At 40.1% G+C, this 16,830-nt stretch overlaps 1 protein-coding gene across 2 annotated transcripts; it reads left to right on the forward strand.

Annotated features, from left to right (window-relative positions):
• The first annotated feature begins 9,191 nt into the window (after positions 1-9,191).
• LOC115694049 (beta-galactosidase 1-like) lies at positions 9,192-15,738 on the forward strand. 2 transcript variants are annotated; one of them, XM_030621181.2, is made up of 19 exons: positions 9,193-9,908; positions 10,169-10,264; positions 10,363-10,475; positions 10,577-10,643; positions 10,731-10,823; positions 10,932-11,075; positions 11,584-11,672; positions 11,770-11,875; positions 11,955-12,042; positions 12,754-12,872; positions 12,959-13,123; positions 13,408-13,586; positions 13,718-13,827; positions 14,213-14,322; positions 14,429-14,539; positions 14,625-14,735; positions 14,891-15,096; positions 15,186-15,522; positions 15,627-15,738. In XM_030621181.2, exons 1-19 carry the CDS (start codon positions 9,732-9,734, stop codon positions 15,735-15,737), a joined length of 2,532 nt encoding a protein of 843 aa, XP_030477041.1. In that variant the 5' UTR covers positions 9,193-9,731; the 3' UTR covers position 15,738. The 2 variants fall into 2 exon arrangements, with proteins under 2 accessions (XP_056176664.1, XP_030477041.1); XM_056320689.1 differs by lacking the exon at positions 10,731-10,823 and having other exon boundaries at positions 9,192-9,908.
• Positions 15,739-16,830: the final 1,092 nt, after the last annotated feature.

The following is a 16,830-nucleotide window of genomic DNA, read 5'->3' on the forward strand; positions in this document are numbered from 1 at the left end:
CATTCAAAAGGGCCACGTGGGGCGCCGCAAAGGGTTCTCCCAAGAACCCACGACGGCTAGTTCAGGTTTTGATTGCACTTTCTTTTTTCCCTCGGATAACGAATACTAAAATGACCAAAATAATGTACTCAATAAAACCAAATTGATGGGCCCCTCTTTGCTTGGCTGGAGGCCCAACCGGAGTCCACCGAGCAAGAATTCAACCGGCAATTCTGTCTGTCAAGATGGCCCAATGATACAGATTGTCAAATGGCTCATTCCAGCTATATTTTGCTACCTTATTATATACTTGATTTGGACTAATTCGGTTCACGATCTTGTTTTAGCATTCATTTAATCCAACGCTGCCCATCCTGAAACAGCGATTAAATCCCAAAATTTTCCCCGGTTTCCTCGTCACGGAATTCTCGGCAATCCACGGTAAATCAACCGGTTCTTTTCTTTTCTTTTCTTTTCTTAAATTTCGTCCACCATCCAAGGATAAAACCTTCAATTAAGTCCCTAGCAAAACCGTGAAATAACAATGTTGTTGACGTGAATAGACCAGACGAATGATATCATGCATTTCCCAATCGAGTAGCTTTCTCTTGAAGTGACAAATTCAAAGATAAGAGAGGAATTAAAGAAATGGAAAGATTTGCGTGTACTGCCTGACTAGGATGACATAAAAGCTTATCCCTATTTTTCTTTTGCAGCCTCTATTATCGGGCAGTGTCCTAATAATAAAATCTATTAAATGACGCATGATAATTTATATTATAAAAAACAAAGCAAAAGAGCAAAGAGGATTATGAGTTATCCAGTGTGGAAATGGTGACGTGGAGGTGGCACATACCCTCTAATTGCATGGATGTTACCACATTTTGGCTCGGTTCAGTCGCTAACAAGCATTTTTATGAAAAATCTTGTCTAAGATAGTTTGTGCGCTCTTTTATACACACGTGAACTCTCTTCACTTATTAATTTTTTAGGTAGCACGTTTTAAATGGTACAAGAGCCGGGCTCTATTCGGTTTATTTCGCGTGTGCGACCCCTCATCCGTCAAATTCCAAATGTCGTTCCTAATCCGGCTTACATGTAAGAGGGACGTTAAAATATACCACATCATTTAATCTATTGTCTCCAGCATCTAATTTCGATACCTTTTGATTCGTTTTAATTACGAGGAAAAGGAAAAAGAAAGAAGAATGATTAGCTCTCCTCCTAAAAAAAACAAAAGAAAAGGAAATTTCGCAAAAAAGCAGAGTAATGGAAAGGCCTAGAAAAGGGATGAAGGAGAAATGGACTGAACGTGCATGAGTTCGATGTGATACAAGCGTGACAATGAAAGCCATGTTTGTCACCTCCTTTCTTGTGGAGAAATGGACTTAACGCACGTGATATCGATCCCGATCTATGTACATAAACGATAAGAACACCTAAATTAGAGATAGAAAATTCAAACATGACAAGGCACGATAACAGAATAATATAATTACGCCGCCAAGCCGGTCATTTTATTTTGGTGAATAACCTTACGGTATTAAAAGCACGACGGTGATGTAACGACGTGAATTTCTAACCAATTCGAGTCCCTGTCTTGCAATTAATGTTTGGTTCTCGTACTCGAGGAAAAGGGTGGGGGAAAAGGTGGGAATTGCAATTTCTTGGGGATTTTTTCGATAATAGATTGAGCTGAATATTTGCTGGTTCAGCAGATGGTCCAGAGTGAGCGATGGAGACATTTACCAAAGTGCAAACAAAGTTTAGAACGTAGAACATGGAGGTTGGCCCTCATTTGAGCCCCACAGAAGATGTTGGAAGAGGAAGGGGAATGCCTTTAAGCCAAGTGAGATTTATGGTTTTGGTCTACATGAGTAGAGGGCGGTGGTTGAGCTAATTTTGTCTAAGGTCAAATTGAATTATTCCCCTCATCAATGCATCATAGCCAGACCAATAATTCATAAGCAAAGTCCAAAGGATGATTAGTCGGTAATTGTCCATAATCAAAGAAGGCATAATTATGTACGTTCTTGAGCCCTAATGATAGAAAAATGAGTGAAAAACTAAGGCGTGTTTGTACAATATGCATTTTTCGTCGGTAAACCCTATAGTTGGATATTGGTTATGTTGAACCGATGAATCGAACTCAAGCCAATAACCCACAAGAAAGATCGTTTGAATCCTAGCCGGCCAATTCACTAGATTGATGCACCTATTATTCAATCCCTTTTGCTGTAGAAATGCAAAGAAAATGCGTGTTTTTCGAGCTTCTTTACGTGTCTCGCTTTCTTTTTCTTTCTTTCTTTCTCCTTTTGTTGTTAAATTTATCGTTCATTTACAAGAACGGTTTCAGAAAATGATCTTTCCCTTATCGTTTCCCAGGGGAAGGACGTCAAAGATGCTTTGGAACTTCGTGAATGCAGGCAAGCAGCTCCATCGACATGCATCAAGTAGAGCTCGCCCACGAAGCAGCGGGCAAAGCCTCAAGATTACAATGAGTAGAAAAACGCCGTGAATCGAACACAAACTCCGTTGCATCCGAATCGATACCTTACTCGCTCAGCCAATCCATATTTGGAACTTACGTACTTCGGTTGGCATGTCGAGAGACTTCTTTTGATCTTTCCTCAATTGGGTCTTGTGCACCTTGTTCTAATGAATAAACTAAATAAGCGCCATGCATATATACCTTCCATGACACCAAAGGTTTCTCGATTCTCCTCCTGCGCGATGTCGACTCAAAGTGCATGGCTTCATGCATAACTAAAGAATCCTGGAAATAGAATACTTAAGGCACTTCAACCACCATTTCCTTTAATTAAACTTAGAAAACAAAGAAGAATCAATGCAAGAAAACAGGAGATCTCCGATTGCCATTAGTTAAAGACAAACGTTGACGTCTGAACAATCTTAATCATCTTTTGATTATCTTAATCACCCCCAATTCACTTTTTAGTTAGAGATCGCAACTCAAAGATAGAGATATAGATTAGAGGTGGCAAGCATCATGATGCGTACGGCCTTCCACGGTCGTGTGCAATTTGTTTGGAGGCTCCGGCAAAAAAAAAAAAAGCACTTGATCCCCTGTTCAAGTTGATTATTTCTCTATTTTTTATTTGGATAGATCCGGATGAAATACTACGATTGTTTAGGTGGCATGAGCAGATCAAACAATATATTATATTCCCGTTTCATTTGGATGGTTTAGTCTAATCGCATTCATAAAAGTGACGCATTTGAATTTGAAAACGGGCGGTCCGCTAAAAACTTGAAGCGCGTCAAAGGGGACGATACCGGATCATCCCAGAGGGTCAAAACGATTTATTATTATTTTGCTGACGTAATGCATAATGTATCAGCTAGCAAGACGAGGTAATACAAGCTTACACATTGGGATAAGGGCTCCAAATTTTTTGTATGTACATATACATGCATAAACATACTGAGAAACCAAATGTGGCCACAAAAACATGAGATCTCCATCACATGATAATCATGAATACCAAGTGGATCCCCATCTGACCCACACAAACACACATACATACACACAACTTTTGGCCCTCTTGAATTTGAAAGAACTTGCGCTTTTCCTTCCTCTCCTAACCGAAAGTGCAAAAGAGCAGCGTAAGCCTTGAGCCAAATCAGCACTGTTCATATGGATCGTGAGAAATTGTAGGCCACCCTTTATCCATCCGATGAAATAATCAAAAAAATGAGGAGCCAAGCACAAAACAAAAGAAAAGGAGTGTTATGTGGCAATCTCATCCACTACATGAATGATAGTTCTCACTCGATCCTCTTGGCTCTTACTCCACATCATAAGCCTTCTCCAGAAACTGTTCCAATGGATTCATGTCCAGTCCCTGTTGTCCCATGGGGCCCGCTCGCCGACGTGTGACGCCCCGTCTCGCCACCTCGGCACGGAGCCGCTCCTCGGCCGATGTGTCGTCCTAATCCTCTCCTAAGAGAATTTGTAAGAATTGATCTTCTGATCTAATCTTAAATGCCACATTTGTACATTTCCTTAGTTTTTGTAGGTGGGACTATAGCTCCATGAATTAACCAAATGCCCTTTCCACTTATTTGTCATCATTGCTTCAAAAAGGCCAGCGTCCCACTACAAGTGGGGTCAACGGGTCAAAAGGGTCCGTGCATTTTGACGAGCTCATTGCGTTAGCGAGTGAGAAAAATTGAACAATCTTGTTACAGTACAGTTTAATAAGATGTCATGTGGCTACATTGTCCTTTAGCTAGCGGTCTAGTTTGAAGAGCATTGAATGAGATTTAGCATTCTGATTTAGCATAGAGACGACCTGTCGAGTTTTTTTGTTTTTCCTAAAAAAGCACGGCTAATATCGAAAGCCACGTCAACTGTATGTTTCTTCAAATAAGATGCATCGGATAATGAAAAATAGGCCAGAGCAACATTTTCGAGCACCTCAATGGTCTAGCGGTTAACGGGTTCGATGCACGAGGTATCCATCGTTTTCATAGTTAATTTATGGTATGGTTTTGTTTGGTTATAAAATGAAACATAAGGTGAATTGGTGTTCATTTGATCCTTGATTGATTGAAGGAACAAGCAAGTTGGCCTCCAACTCCAGGAGCCCACAATTGAAAGAAGAGAGGTGGGTCCATATGTGGTTGAAAATCTCAATCCATGTGAGCTGTATGCTACTCTATGAGGCAGCAGATCGTGACCATTACAGCTAATTTCTTAGCCTTCCTAATCCCCAATTTATTGGCACGTCAACATTACAAAATAATCTGACCAAAAAAAAAAACATTACAAAATGATAAAATTTTAGTTCAATTAAAGAGACTTTATATTGAGCCCTTCAAAATGAGGAACCCATCTTTTTTCCCCCTCTTCTCTTTCAAATTTCCTTCTTGTTTCTCAAGCTCAAAGATTACTCATTAGTTTATTAAATTTTTTAATTCAAGTCTAGAATGATAATGGACTGGACTGGACCCTAGTCTAAACTTTCACTCCAGACCCACAAGTCCAGAAATTAGACCAAAACCAGAAAAAGAAATTTTCGTATAATCCAAGTGATGATGCTAGTAATGGAGTGTTTTTCGAATTCAATATTTTAAAACATCATTCGTTTCGCCATATATTTTGAAAAAAAAGGGCATGATTTTCTCTTAAGTCACGACATGTTCCTAAAAAGATGAAAAATGAGTTAATTGAGATACAAATCACCACGACCAATTTCAAACTCGAATTCTCTTGGAACACTGCAAAGTAAAATCTATAAATTTTAGTGCAAAAAGAGGGTATAAAAAGACAGATAAAGATACATAATTTCAGATCGGGTTAGGGTTTTCAGTTAACTAATATGCACATCCATTTCGCGCGAAAGGGGGTCCCGTATCTGTTCCAAAGAACGCATGTGTACTGGAGGGGAACTACCTAACGGGCTGTGCAATTCCTAATCCTAGAAAACTTGAATTGGAAGGTGAGGGAGGTTGGTGCTTCCAATCATGCATGGGGGCGGCAAGTGCATGCAAACTTTTTTGCTATTGCTTAGTTTATGAGACTCCTAACCAACCAAATCCCACTAAAAAGGTCAAGCCTCATCCCTTGTTCACTTTTGCCTTTTAATCCCCTTTCTTTCTCTTGCTCCCCCCGCCAAGTAATCCCCTCCGTTCCCATTTCTGAAAGTTGAAGTTTCGCATGCACTTTCATGGCATCAATCTTACTTGTGCACGGAGAGAGAGAAGAAGAAAGAGTCCAGCAGTTGTAATTAATCAATCGAGGGAGATTGGTCCCTAGTCGTAACCCGTCTTTCTTGTCGTGTCATAACACACGAATACTTAAAAAGTTTATCAATCACCGGGTGAGATTTATTCTTAATTGATCCAATGTCTGCCAATCCTTCGAGAAACGAATATTCATTGGACTAATGGAAGCTCCCTAATTGATCATAGAGGATGTTAACCCAATTCTTCACTGTTGGTCATCAATATATCTCCGACCCCACATTGCTCGCACCTAGGTTGTTGTCCCGATGGATACGTTTCTTGCGACTCTGAATTAGGAAGACGTGTTTTAAAATCGTGCAGGCACGAGTGATTTAAGATTAGAACGGGACAATCTCGTACTGGCGACAAGCCCAAATGGAATGCCTATAGTGGCGTTAGATCTAGGGGAGGACACCGGGTGTCAATCTATGTATATGATCCCACAGCTTGCACCGGTAAGTAATAAGTCATGCACAAGCTCAAACTAGCAGGACATGTTTTAAAGCCGTGCAAGTGCCAATAAGGTATGATGAAAGCGGATAATTTCGTGCTACAGCACACCTACGAGGTCAAGTTGCCTACACTCGCTAATTTCGAACTAGCCAATTTAAATATTGATCAATGTACGGATCGAGGATGTTGATTGTCGATTGTGTCACTAATCTCACATCGCCCATGTTTACCATGTTAGGACAATGCTTCTAGCGTACTAAGTGAACTTAAAACGCGTGCATTAGAACAGATTTACCCTTCCCCATTCTTTCTTCGATTTGTTGATCAATTCCAACTACGTTGTGCTATTCTAGTTTGCAGATGAGCGTCATTAATTCATTGCACGAGAAAACAGGTGGCAAAGGGAGCGTTCCCTCGACCAACTGAACTTCCATTGTCATCGTTCGTTTTCGGCTAGAAGTACCATACCATCAAAGATTTGTCAAGAACTCAAGTGGGCAGATCATTAAACCCTGTTTGCTTGAAATGAAAGAATGATCATATAAGGATTCAATCCTTTGCACATGAATGATTGATCAATTGAGTAGCAAAAATTTGGTGCAATCTGTACCAACCTGTGGCCCTTAATGAATAATCCCCTAGCACTTGTAGTCTTGTAGACCGTACTTAAAAAGGGTGGAAGGCAATCGTGCGAAAGTTAGAGAAGCCAAGCAGCTTAGAGCGATACAGTTTTGGAACTACCCATTAATTAATTTCGTTGCACATTTATCGCTTACTTACCTATATTACTCAGCAATTCGCGCACTTCGTAATTCATTAAGACGTCGCTGCACAAAATATAAATGACTCGACGCATCGGCTATTTTTGCCGTCCGAACAACGGTATTTTACTGAATAATATACGTAAATCGGAATAGCTTCGAACGAGCACATTATCGTGACTGGAGTTTAGTACTTCGAAACCTTATCTAATGAAAAATAATTCTTTTTTAATGAAACTCGATTAGTTTATCCTAGGGTTAATACAACAAAAAACCCTAAACTGATAAATTTGTGACAAATTTACCCCAAACTAATTTTATGACCACAAAAAACTCTAAACTGGTACACCTGTGACAAAAATACTTTAAACTAATTTTTTTACAACAAAAAACCTCTTTACCCTCCGTTAAATTAAATTAATATCACAAAAAATCACAAACCGGTACAACTGTCACAAACGGAGGATAAACCCCAAATTGATCCACGTATCATCCAACTCAGAAATTTGATTGTGAAATTTAACGGAAACGAACTGATGATAAAATTGTCACATGTATACTAGTTTGGAATTTTTTACTGTTAAAAAAATTAATTTTGGGTAAATTTATCACAGGTGTACCAGTTTGGGGTTTTTGATTGTCAAAAAATTAGTTTGAGGTGAATTTATCACATGTGTACCAGTTTGGAGATTTTCCATGACATTGACCCTTTATCTTATACCACTTTTAGTTATAATTTAGGAAGGCCTGACTTAGACCCGTGAGGGGGGCATACATGTTTACCCAAATGTCTTCAATCGCGAATCATATCCAAATAAAAAGATTAACAAAAATCACAAGATCAACCAACCACGAATGCACACGCTTTCGGCCGCACGTGTGTGTGCCACCGGCGAGGCCGAGCCTCGAGCCACGTCTGCCACTGCCTCACGGTCGAAACACGTCCACTAGAAATGGCCGCGGGCCGGTTTCGGCTCGGAACCGGACCGGGTCAAACCCGGGGACTGGCCCGTTGACCGGGCCCGCAGTTCAAAACCGGCCCGGAACCGGTTCCAAAAAAAAAACTGCAGATAAGTGGAGAAACTCTTTTTTTCCCCAAATTTGATTGCAATGTACATTTTGATTACATTTTATATTGAATAATTTATTATTTCATAATTTGATAATTTTTTTTTATTTCATAATTTATTTTTTAAATTTTTAATGGCCGGTTCCGAACCGGCCCAAAACCGTCGATTTATACATGGCCACAAATCGGAACCGCCGGTTTCGAATCGTGATGATGTCGAGCGTCCATGCGCACTCTTCAGGGCGCGTGGTAGTGGAAGCCGGCGAGACGGACATCAGAAAGCGGACAAAAGAGCCGGAGCCGTACGATTCCATATTGGGGATTACAATAGAGAATCTCTGTGAGAAGAAACGACATATTACTTGACCCGATTAAAAAAAAATGGGAATTTTTGTTGGGTTCATAATTAATTAAATATCACCTCGAAACTCAAAACCATGTCGTTTTTATAATGGCAAAGCCCGCAAAGGTGTTGCGCCAATCACATGGCCATGGTTAGTAGTATAATTTAGGGCAAAAGTCACCAAAAATCCTAAACTATGCCCGTGACATATTTATTTTAAAATTTTTTTCACGATACCAAAAATCTCGAACTTGTAATTGTATCACATGTTCACCCTCCGTAAAAGTTTTGTCAATGAGAACCGTTAAAAATTCGCCTACACGGATACTAGAAAAACAAACATTGTTGGCATGGCGCCCACATAGCTTAAGCGTAATAAAAACAAGTCATTTTGGCTGAAAAATCATCTCACGAAAAGCAAATATGTCACATAGATATAAATTTGAGGTTTTTTATGTCACAAGAAAAAGTTTAGGGTAAATGTGTCACAATTGACATAATTTGGAGTTTTTGATAACGGTAAGAAATAATTCCTATCTATTTTTGAATTATTTTTTCCATTTCTTGAATTTCTTTAATAGAAAAAGAAGAGCAAACATTTTGTGTGGTTGGGGTGTTCTTGACTTTATGATTTATCGAAACTTTCAAACACTAATAAATACATCAAATCTTAGAATTTTACTGACATCTGAGGGGTAAAGTAAAGCTTCGAACTTTTTCCATATTTTCAAGAATTCAAATTATTTCTTTTTTTTTGGTTTTGTCCAGAAAATGAATGACTACTTTCGACTTGGAAGAAGTTCCCCGTACGCAGACTGTGCACGTTCATTTACACCTCTTACAGCCATTATGGCTCCTTCAACGACCATCTGCCTTCCCCATTCTTGAATTTCTCCAACTTATTGAATTTCATTTGTTGGGTGAAGCTCCAAGTCAGTCTCGGTGTGAGCCAGAGCATCGAGGGTGGGACCCAAAGTCCTCGAGGTTGAACTCCCTTTCGCTTTCGAGTCCTCCAAGCTTCAGTGTTTATAAGCAGCAAACAAGCAGCGTTTCAGCAGCAGCAGCAGCACAGGCGGAACCACACTCATTGGTCTCTGCGAGCTCTGTTAAAGTGTGAACCTCATGCTTTTTCCCTCTTTCATGCCCCATTCTCTCACATTTTTAAAACTTTCTTTTTTCCTTCTCGACAAGAAAACAAAAGAGAGAGCGGCTCAGCAACAAGAAATCCACAAGCACCCTGTTTTTCTTGTCCTTGCCCGTCACTGCTTGTGCTTCCTTCTCTGGTCAAGAATAGAATAAAGTGGGCGCAAGCAAGAATAAGAGGAAAAGGCACTTTTTTTGAGACAAGGGTCTTCCTCTTTTTGATCCGTTGGACATGAGTTTGAGGGCGGCGAATGTAATGTGGAATGTGGTTGTGGTGGTACTGGCTTTATGGGTTTTTTGTGCTTCTGTGAGAGCCTCTGTGTCTTATGATGCTAAGGCCATTACAATTAATGGGCAGAGAAGGATCCTCATTTCTGGGTCCATTCACTACCCCAGAAGCACTCCTGAGGTAGCTTCTTTTTTCTCCCTTTATTCCTTATTTTTTTGGGGTTAAATGTATCTCCATTTTCTGTAGATTGATCTTTCCCCCCCACTTTTCACTATCGTGCTGTAAATGGGCTTCTCTATATTGAGCTTTTTGTCACTATAGCATCTTTTTTCTTATCTTAGCAAAAGCTGCTTTAATTTAAAAAGAAGGTTCTCTTTTGCCGGTCAGCTTAAGCTGTTGTTTCTGGTAAATTTTTGGCCTTCAACTTTACTTGGTTGCAGATGTGGCCGGATCTCATTCAGAAGGCAAAAGAAGGAGGTTTGGATGTCGTTCAGACTTATGTTTTCTGGAATGGCCATGAGCCTTCACCTGGCAAAGTAACAGAACTAGTCAATTATTTTTCTTTTCATATCTGGGTTGGTTATAGAAGGAAAAAAGGTCTAATCTTGATTAAATTTGCTTTATTTTGCTTCAGTACAACTTTGAGGGAAACTATGATCTCGTGAAATTTGTCAAGCTCGTGCAACAAGCAGGCCTTTACGTTCATCTTAGAGTTGGACCTTATGTCTGTGCTGAGTGGAATTTCGGGTAATATGCATGATTCATTCTAGTCATAGAAATAGAAGAAAATTTCTATTTTCATGTGAGGTTTTTGTCAAGTCCTTTTTTGAACTTGTTTCTGCTTCCAGTGGGTTCCCTGTTTGGCTGAAATACGTCCGTGGTATTAACTTCAGAACAGATAATGGACCATTCAAGGTTAAACAATTTTTATTATCTTCATATTTCTTGCTCTTAAACATGAACTTCTATATATTTACTGAATTTTTTCTTGCCATCTTGAAGTATTACATGCAAAAGTTCACAACAAAGATTGTCAACATGATGAAAGCAGAACGGTTGTTTGAGTCGCAGGGCGGACCGATAATCTTGTCCCAGGTTCATAATTCACTGTTCCAATGACATTGCTTTGTTAATTTTTGGATGAAACAATTTACTGAGATATCTTTTTTGGGCGATGTCTGAGTGTTATTGTCTGTGATTCAGATCGAGAATGAATATGGACCCATGGAGTACGAAATTGGTGCACCTGGTCGAGCTTACACCAAATGGGCAGCCGAAATGGCAGTGGGTCTAGGCACTGGTGTCCCGTGGGTCATGTGCAAGCAAGATGATGCCCCTGATCCTATTGTGAGCACCCTCTTGAAGTTCTCAGTTCTAGAAGCATTAATGTTTCCAAGCTTATTGTCGAGATAGATGTTTCTCATGACACAATCCCTCATCCTTTGGTGGGGTTGCAACAACACAGAATGTTGTCTCCAGACAACTCATGGCTGCTTTTAATAATTAGTTCACATTGCACATGGCTCACTTTTGCACTTTCTAAAATCAGATTTTTGCACTATACAGTTTGAACTTCCTTTATCCTAGTGTCTTATCATAATGTAAGCAGGACCCATGTCGCTGTTAAGTATTCCTAATAGTTCAAATTTCAGTTTCAGTAATGTCAGTAACAAGAAAATACTTGTTTTATCTGATCGGAAACATAAAAGGAAATGATCTCCGTAATATTCAATTGGCTCAAAACACAGGTCTAAGTTGTGCTTTCCAGAGATGGTCAATCAGTGGATGGATTTCTGTTGTTTCAGTTAGTGTCATGTCTGTTTGGGTAATGCTTGCATCTCATTGTTTGCAATAGATCAACACTTGCAACGGCTTCTACTGTGACTATTTTTCTCCCAACAAGGCTTATAAGCCCAAGATGTGGACAGAAGCATGGACAGGCTGGTAAATTCTTATATTCTTTCTTGAAGTTCAATGATTTGCAAGTCTTACCAGTCATGATGTTTGCTTTTTGTGATTCCTCTGTTTGCCTTTGATGCAGGTACACAGAGTTTGGAGGTCCAGTTCCTAACCGTCCAGTTGAAGATCTGGCCTTCTCAGTTGCGAGATTTATACAGAAAGGTGGAGCGTTCATCAACTACTATATGGTAATACGACAGCTTCTTCAAATTCATAAATGGAGTTAGTTTTGTTCGAACCAAACTGAGGCACTCTTTGCAATATCAGTACCATGGAGGAACAAATTTTGGCCGAACTGCTGGTGGTCCATTCATTGCTACTACCTATGACTATGATGCTCCCCTCGATGAATACGGTATGTGGTTTCTGTCATATGAGCAGTATTGATCAACCACTGAATATTAGGTTCATTCTTGTTATTAGTAGAAGGAAGCTTCCTGCCTCAAGTTCACATCTCTGTCGTCAGGAGTTTAAATGGTTGACCTAGTTAAAGTGGCACATCATTGAGTACTAAGTATTATTGTCGTGTGTTAAGACTGATAAAGACTCGATGGTGACTCTTTGACGGAATTTTGGTGATGACCTTCTCGACATACTAGGTTCATGTCGTCACTCGATTACTGACACTTCAAATGTGAAAGCTTTGTCCCGGAAATTGATTGTCACTTCCTTTGGCCTTGTGCTCTCGAACTTCTGTAATATTCTACACTACTTTGTCGCATTAACATTGCTTTCCTCTGCATAAAGTGTTGTCGTTACTTGGAATAAACCTGTCTTATTGTACAGACCATTGCGCAGGTCCACCCTGAATAATAACATACATTTTTATGATAGAAAAGAATGAACTTACCTTTGGCAATTAACCTATCAATCCGTCTATGTACTTTTTTTTACCAGAACTTACCCAGAAAAGAAAAGGAAAATCACAGCTTGCAATAAAATATACCGTGCCATCTTCATTTCATTATTTTGCTGACGTTTTACAAATGACAGAACAAGATTGATAACATCAGTGAATTTATAAGTTTATGTGAATGAGAGGATCTCTTCCTTCTTCTCTTTCCAGGATTATTGAGGCAACCCAAATGGGGCCATCTAAAAGATTTGCACAGAGCGATAAAGCTTTGTGAACCAGCTTTAGTATCTGGCAATCCTACTGTGACGAAACTTGGGAACTATGAAGAGGTTAGCTTCAGTTTTGACCATTATTCAATCTCCGATTGGATTGAATTTGAGCTAGTGAGTTCATGACCCTCTCTACTTAAATGCAGGCTCATGTATTCAGATCAAGGTCCGGGGCATGTGCTGCATTCCTTACGAATTACCATTCAAATGCTTTTGCAAAAGTTTCTTGGGGGAATATGCATTATAACCTTCCTCCTTGGTCCATCAGCATATTACCTGACTGCAAGAACACTGTATATAACACCGCTAGGGTGAGTTACAGGACCACTTTAATTTATTTTCGACTCTGTAGATTTCAGAATGATTGTCATATTGACATCCTCAAGACATGGTAAGCGATGACCCTATATAATTGCGTTGTTCCAGTCTTTTATATTTCCATCTGTCACATCATTGCATAATTAGCACGCGGTGGAGTTGCACTTTATCCTATGTTTTTGTCTTCAGCTACAGTCACTGGTATGAGCACCAAAATTCTCGTAAAATTAGTATCTTGCAATGGCGAAACTGAATACATGTTGAAATTGCTGTGCAGGTTGGTGCGCAGAGTGCACGGATGAAGATGACTCCTGTTCCTATTCATGGAGGCTTCTCTTGGCAGGCATACAATGAAGAGCCCGCTGGATACGAAGACAATTCATTTACAATGGCCGGGTTGTTAGAGCAGATAAATACTACAAGAGATAACTCTGATTATCTGTGGTACATGACAGAGTAAGTGAGGAATAACCAACTTTTAAAGGGAAGAAACGGAGCAACAAGTTGTGCTCATTGAAGTTCACTTCACATTGAAGTAATGCTCCATCCTGAAGATTTCTGTCTTCTGTTTTTTCATCTCTTTCCAGTGTAAACATTAATTCCAAGGAAGGGTTCTTAAGAAGCGGTAAATATCCAACTCTTACTGTCCAATCAGCTGGTCATGCCTTGCATGTTTTTGTCAACGGCCAACCCTCAGGTGCGGAGCACTTCTTATCTTTACTGTATATCTGCCCTATCTATCAGTTAGTTGTATCACTCTCGTGCCCTGTTCAAAAACATTTTGTGGATAGGAAATCTAAAAGAGCTCATCGTGAATAGCCATGCAATTTCAACTTGAAAAGTTCCAAACTTTAACAGTCGCACACTGCAAGGAGAGCAGGCTCATCATCCTTTTGTTTGTGATGTCAACTAAATTGGGAAAAGAAGGTCTGAGTAAGAAGAAGAGTGCCAAAGTGAAAACTAAAATCAGACAACATATTGCCCTTTATCAATGCATCCAGTCTTTTCCTTATATGTGTGCATAGGTAGTGTAGTCAGAGGATAGTTTCTGTCTTCTAACTTTAGACGTCATTTTCACGCAGGAACTGCATATGGAAGTCTGGAATTTCCGAAACTTACTTTCAACCAAGGTGTCAAGCTGAGAGCTGGTACAAATAGAATTGCGTTGTTAAGTATTGCCGTTGGGCTACCGGTGGGCATTCTTCCTGCTTTTCTTGCGTCTACATCAACCTCAATATGTTTTTGACTTGTGGACTTAATTTATTATGCTTCTCTGTTTTTTTTTTTACTCTCACCAGAATGTAGGTCCGCATTTTGAGAGATATAATGCGGGTGTCCTTGGTCCTGTTACATTGTACGGTCTTGACGAAGGGAAGAGGGACTTGTCATGGCAGAAATGGTCTTATAAGGTTTGTCTTTGACATCCCTCCATTTCTTCTTTTGTCGTTTTGAAATGCAAAAAGTTGTCTAAATGTACTGTTTTTTCTGGTATAGGTCGGTCTTAAAGGAGAAGCCTTGAGCCTTCATTCTCTCACTGGGAGTTCCTCAGTTGAATGGGCTGAGGGATCTTTAGTGGCACGGAAGCAGCCACTGACATGGTACAAAGTAAGTTTCTTGACATAAAGCCAGTGCAAAACCATCTATACTTTTTGTATCAGAGCAGTGAATTCCGCAGAAGCTTTGAATGTTGTTCATTCTGATAAAAATGCTATAAACTTTAACGTCAATTAACAGACTAACATCCTCATATTATGTTCCAGACTATTTTCAGTGCTCCCGCTGGTAATGCTCCACTAGCTCTGGATATGAATAGCATGGGCAAAGGTCAAATTTGGATTAATGGACAGAGCATTGGGCGGTACTGGCCTGCGTATAAAGCATCCGGTAATTGTGGCGGTTGTAACTATGCGGGGACCTACGGCGAGAAGAAATGTCTAAGCAATTGTGGTGAAGCTTCACAGAGATGGTGAGAGGAATGATGTAACTCATTTCAATCTCTTTCTATAAGCAGCCTCAACAGAAAATTTTCAACTGAGTTGTCACTAAAAATTTCAGGTATCATGTTCCTCATTCGTGGCTAAATCCAACGGGGAACTTGTTAGTTGTTTTTGAAGAATGGGGCGGGGACCCGAATGGAATTTCCTTGGTTAGGAGAGATGTTGATAGCGTGTGTGCTGATATTTACGAGTGGCAGCCAACTCTTATGAACTATCAAATGCAAGCATCTGGAAAAGTCAACAAGCCGCTGAGGCCTAAAGCCCATTTATCGTGCTCACCGGGACACAAAATCTCATCAATCAAGTTTGCCAGCTTTGGAACACCAGAAGGCGTTTGTGGAAGCTTCCGCGAGGGAAGTTGCCATGCCTTCCACTCGTATGATGTATTCCAAAATGTATGCAACAATTGCACATTCTTGAGTTCCTTCTTTCCCGGTTTTGCTACATTTTCATACATACTTTTGGGCTTTATTGACCATGAGTACTGCTTCTTTCTCAGACTTGTGTCGGACAAAACTCGTGCACAGTTCCTGTCACTCCTGAGATATTCGGCGGAGATCCGTGCCCGAGCATCATGAAGAAACTGTCTGTCGAGGCAATTTGTTCCTGATCCGTGCCGGAATGGAGGTTCTGCATTCTGGCAAATTAAGTTCGACATGTCCATAATCCCTAGAACTATCTGTCTCGGCTTTGCAAGGTGAAGTTGTGCAAATACACGACAACACGCTCAGTGAAAAGCCCTGCCAAGATTCCTGGAGATGATTGCTATGAGCTTTATCTGTTTGTACATATTCAGTTTCTCTTAGCTTTGTTTCCCTGCAAGTTATACAGAAGTGAGAGATAGCACATTGAGACCACAATCAATTGAGTCCATGCGCTTTCTGGTTTATTTTTTAAAGGATGGAAGCCTCTGGCTTCCAACTTTGCTTTTTAATATATTTGCCTTGGATTTGACTTCCTGGAAGCAAAATTTGTGACAAATTTTAATCATGTGATGCACATTATGTAGTCCAAAACCGTGTTGAGTTCATTTCTGGGGCCTTATCTTAATGAATTCGTTCTCTAGTTCGGTGCTTGTATCTTCATTTGAGTGATAACTCGTCTGTTTATTTTTACCTGGCTCCTACTTGCCATGTTTGTTCATGTATATAATAAAGCCAGCAAACCGGCATGTACTGGCATGAGACCATTTGTTTCGACAGCTCAGGAAGTTCTCATTCTAAGAAAAAGGGAAAAAGAACACCTTGATGACCCTTGAGCTTAGCGATACATCGCCCGCATTAATGCCAAACGCCGAAGAGGAAATCAAAGGAAGTGAGCTGTGTACCCAAGAGCTGAAAGTACCTGCAGCACCAGAAGCAAAGATTCTGCCGAAGGAGAAGAAGAGCATGGAAATAGTTCATTGACTTTGATGATGAACCAGGCCTAGAAGAAATCTTATCAAAAGCCCATGCAAAACGTGGGCTCAGTCTCACCAATCGATGACTCTTTGCGTAAATGACGCCCTTATGCAATAGCCCCACTTAAGCATCATTTTCATCAATGACCATTTCAAATCTCTCTCTCTAGAAGACTGTTATATGATACCTTCTTTTAATAATCTCTCAGCCAATTGTCTCTTGGATCTCTCTCTGAGATATGCAAGGACCCTTGGGTCGTGGATGTCTCTATCAGTGGACGGATGTGTGTCTAATTGGGGGAGT

Source organism: Syzygium oleosum, unplaced genomic scaffold, assembly GCF_021117445.2.
Source record: "Syzygium oleosum isolate NSW1041296 unplaced genomic scaffold, Sole_v2.1 Sole_v2.20, whole genome shotgun sequence".
NCBI classification, from domain to species: domain Eukaryota; kingdom Viridiplantae; phylum Streptophyta; class Magnoliopsida; order Myrtales; family Myrtaceae; genus Syzygium; species Syzygium oleosum.

What these genes read in the sequence shown, in the direction of transcription:
- LOC115694049 (XM_030621181.2), top strand. Translation starts at nt 9,732, where the DNA reads ATGAGTTTGAGGGCGGCGAATGTAATGTGGAATGTGGTTGTGGTGGTA. An exon ending in ATGATGCCCCTGATCCTATT is followed by an intron (nt 11,076 to 11,583) that starts GTGAGCACCCTC and finishes TGTTTGCAATAG; the next exon opens with ATCAACACTTGCAACGGCTT. An exon ending in ACAGAAGCATGGACAGGCTG is followed by an intron (nt 11,673 to 11,769) that starts GTAAATTCTTAT and finishes CCTTTGATGCAG; the next exon opens with GTACACAGAGTTTGGAGGTC.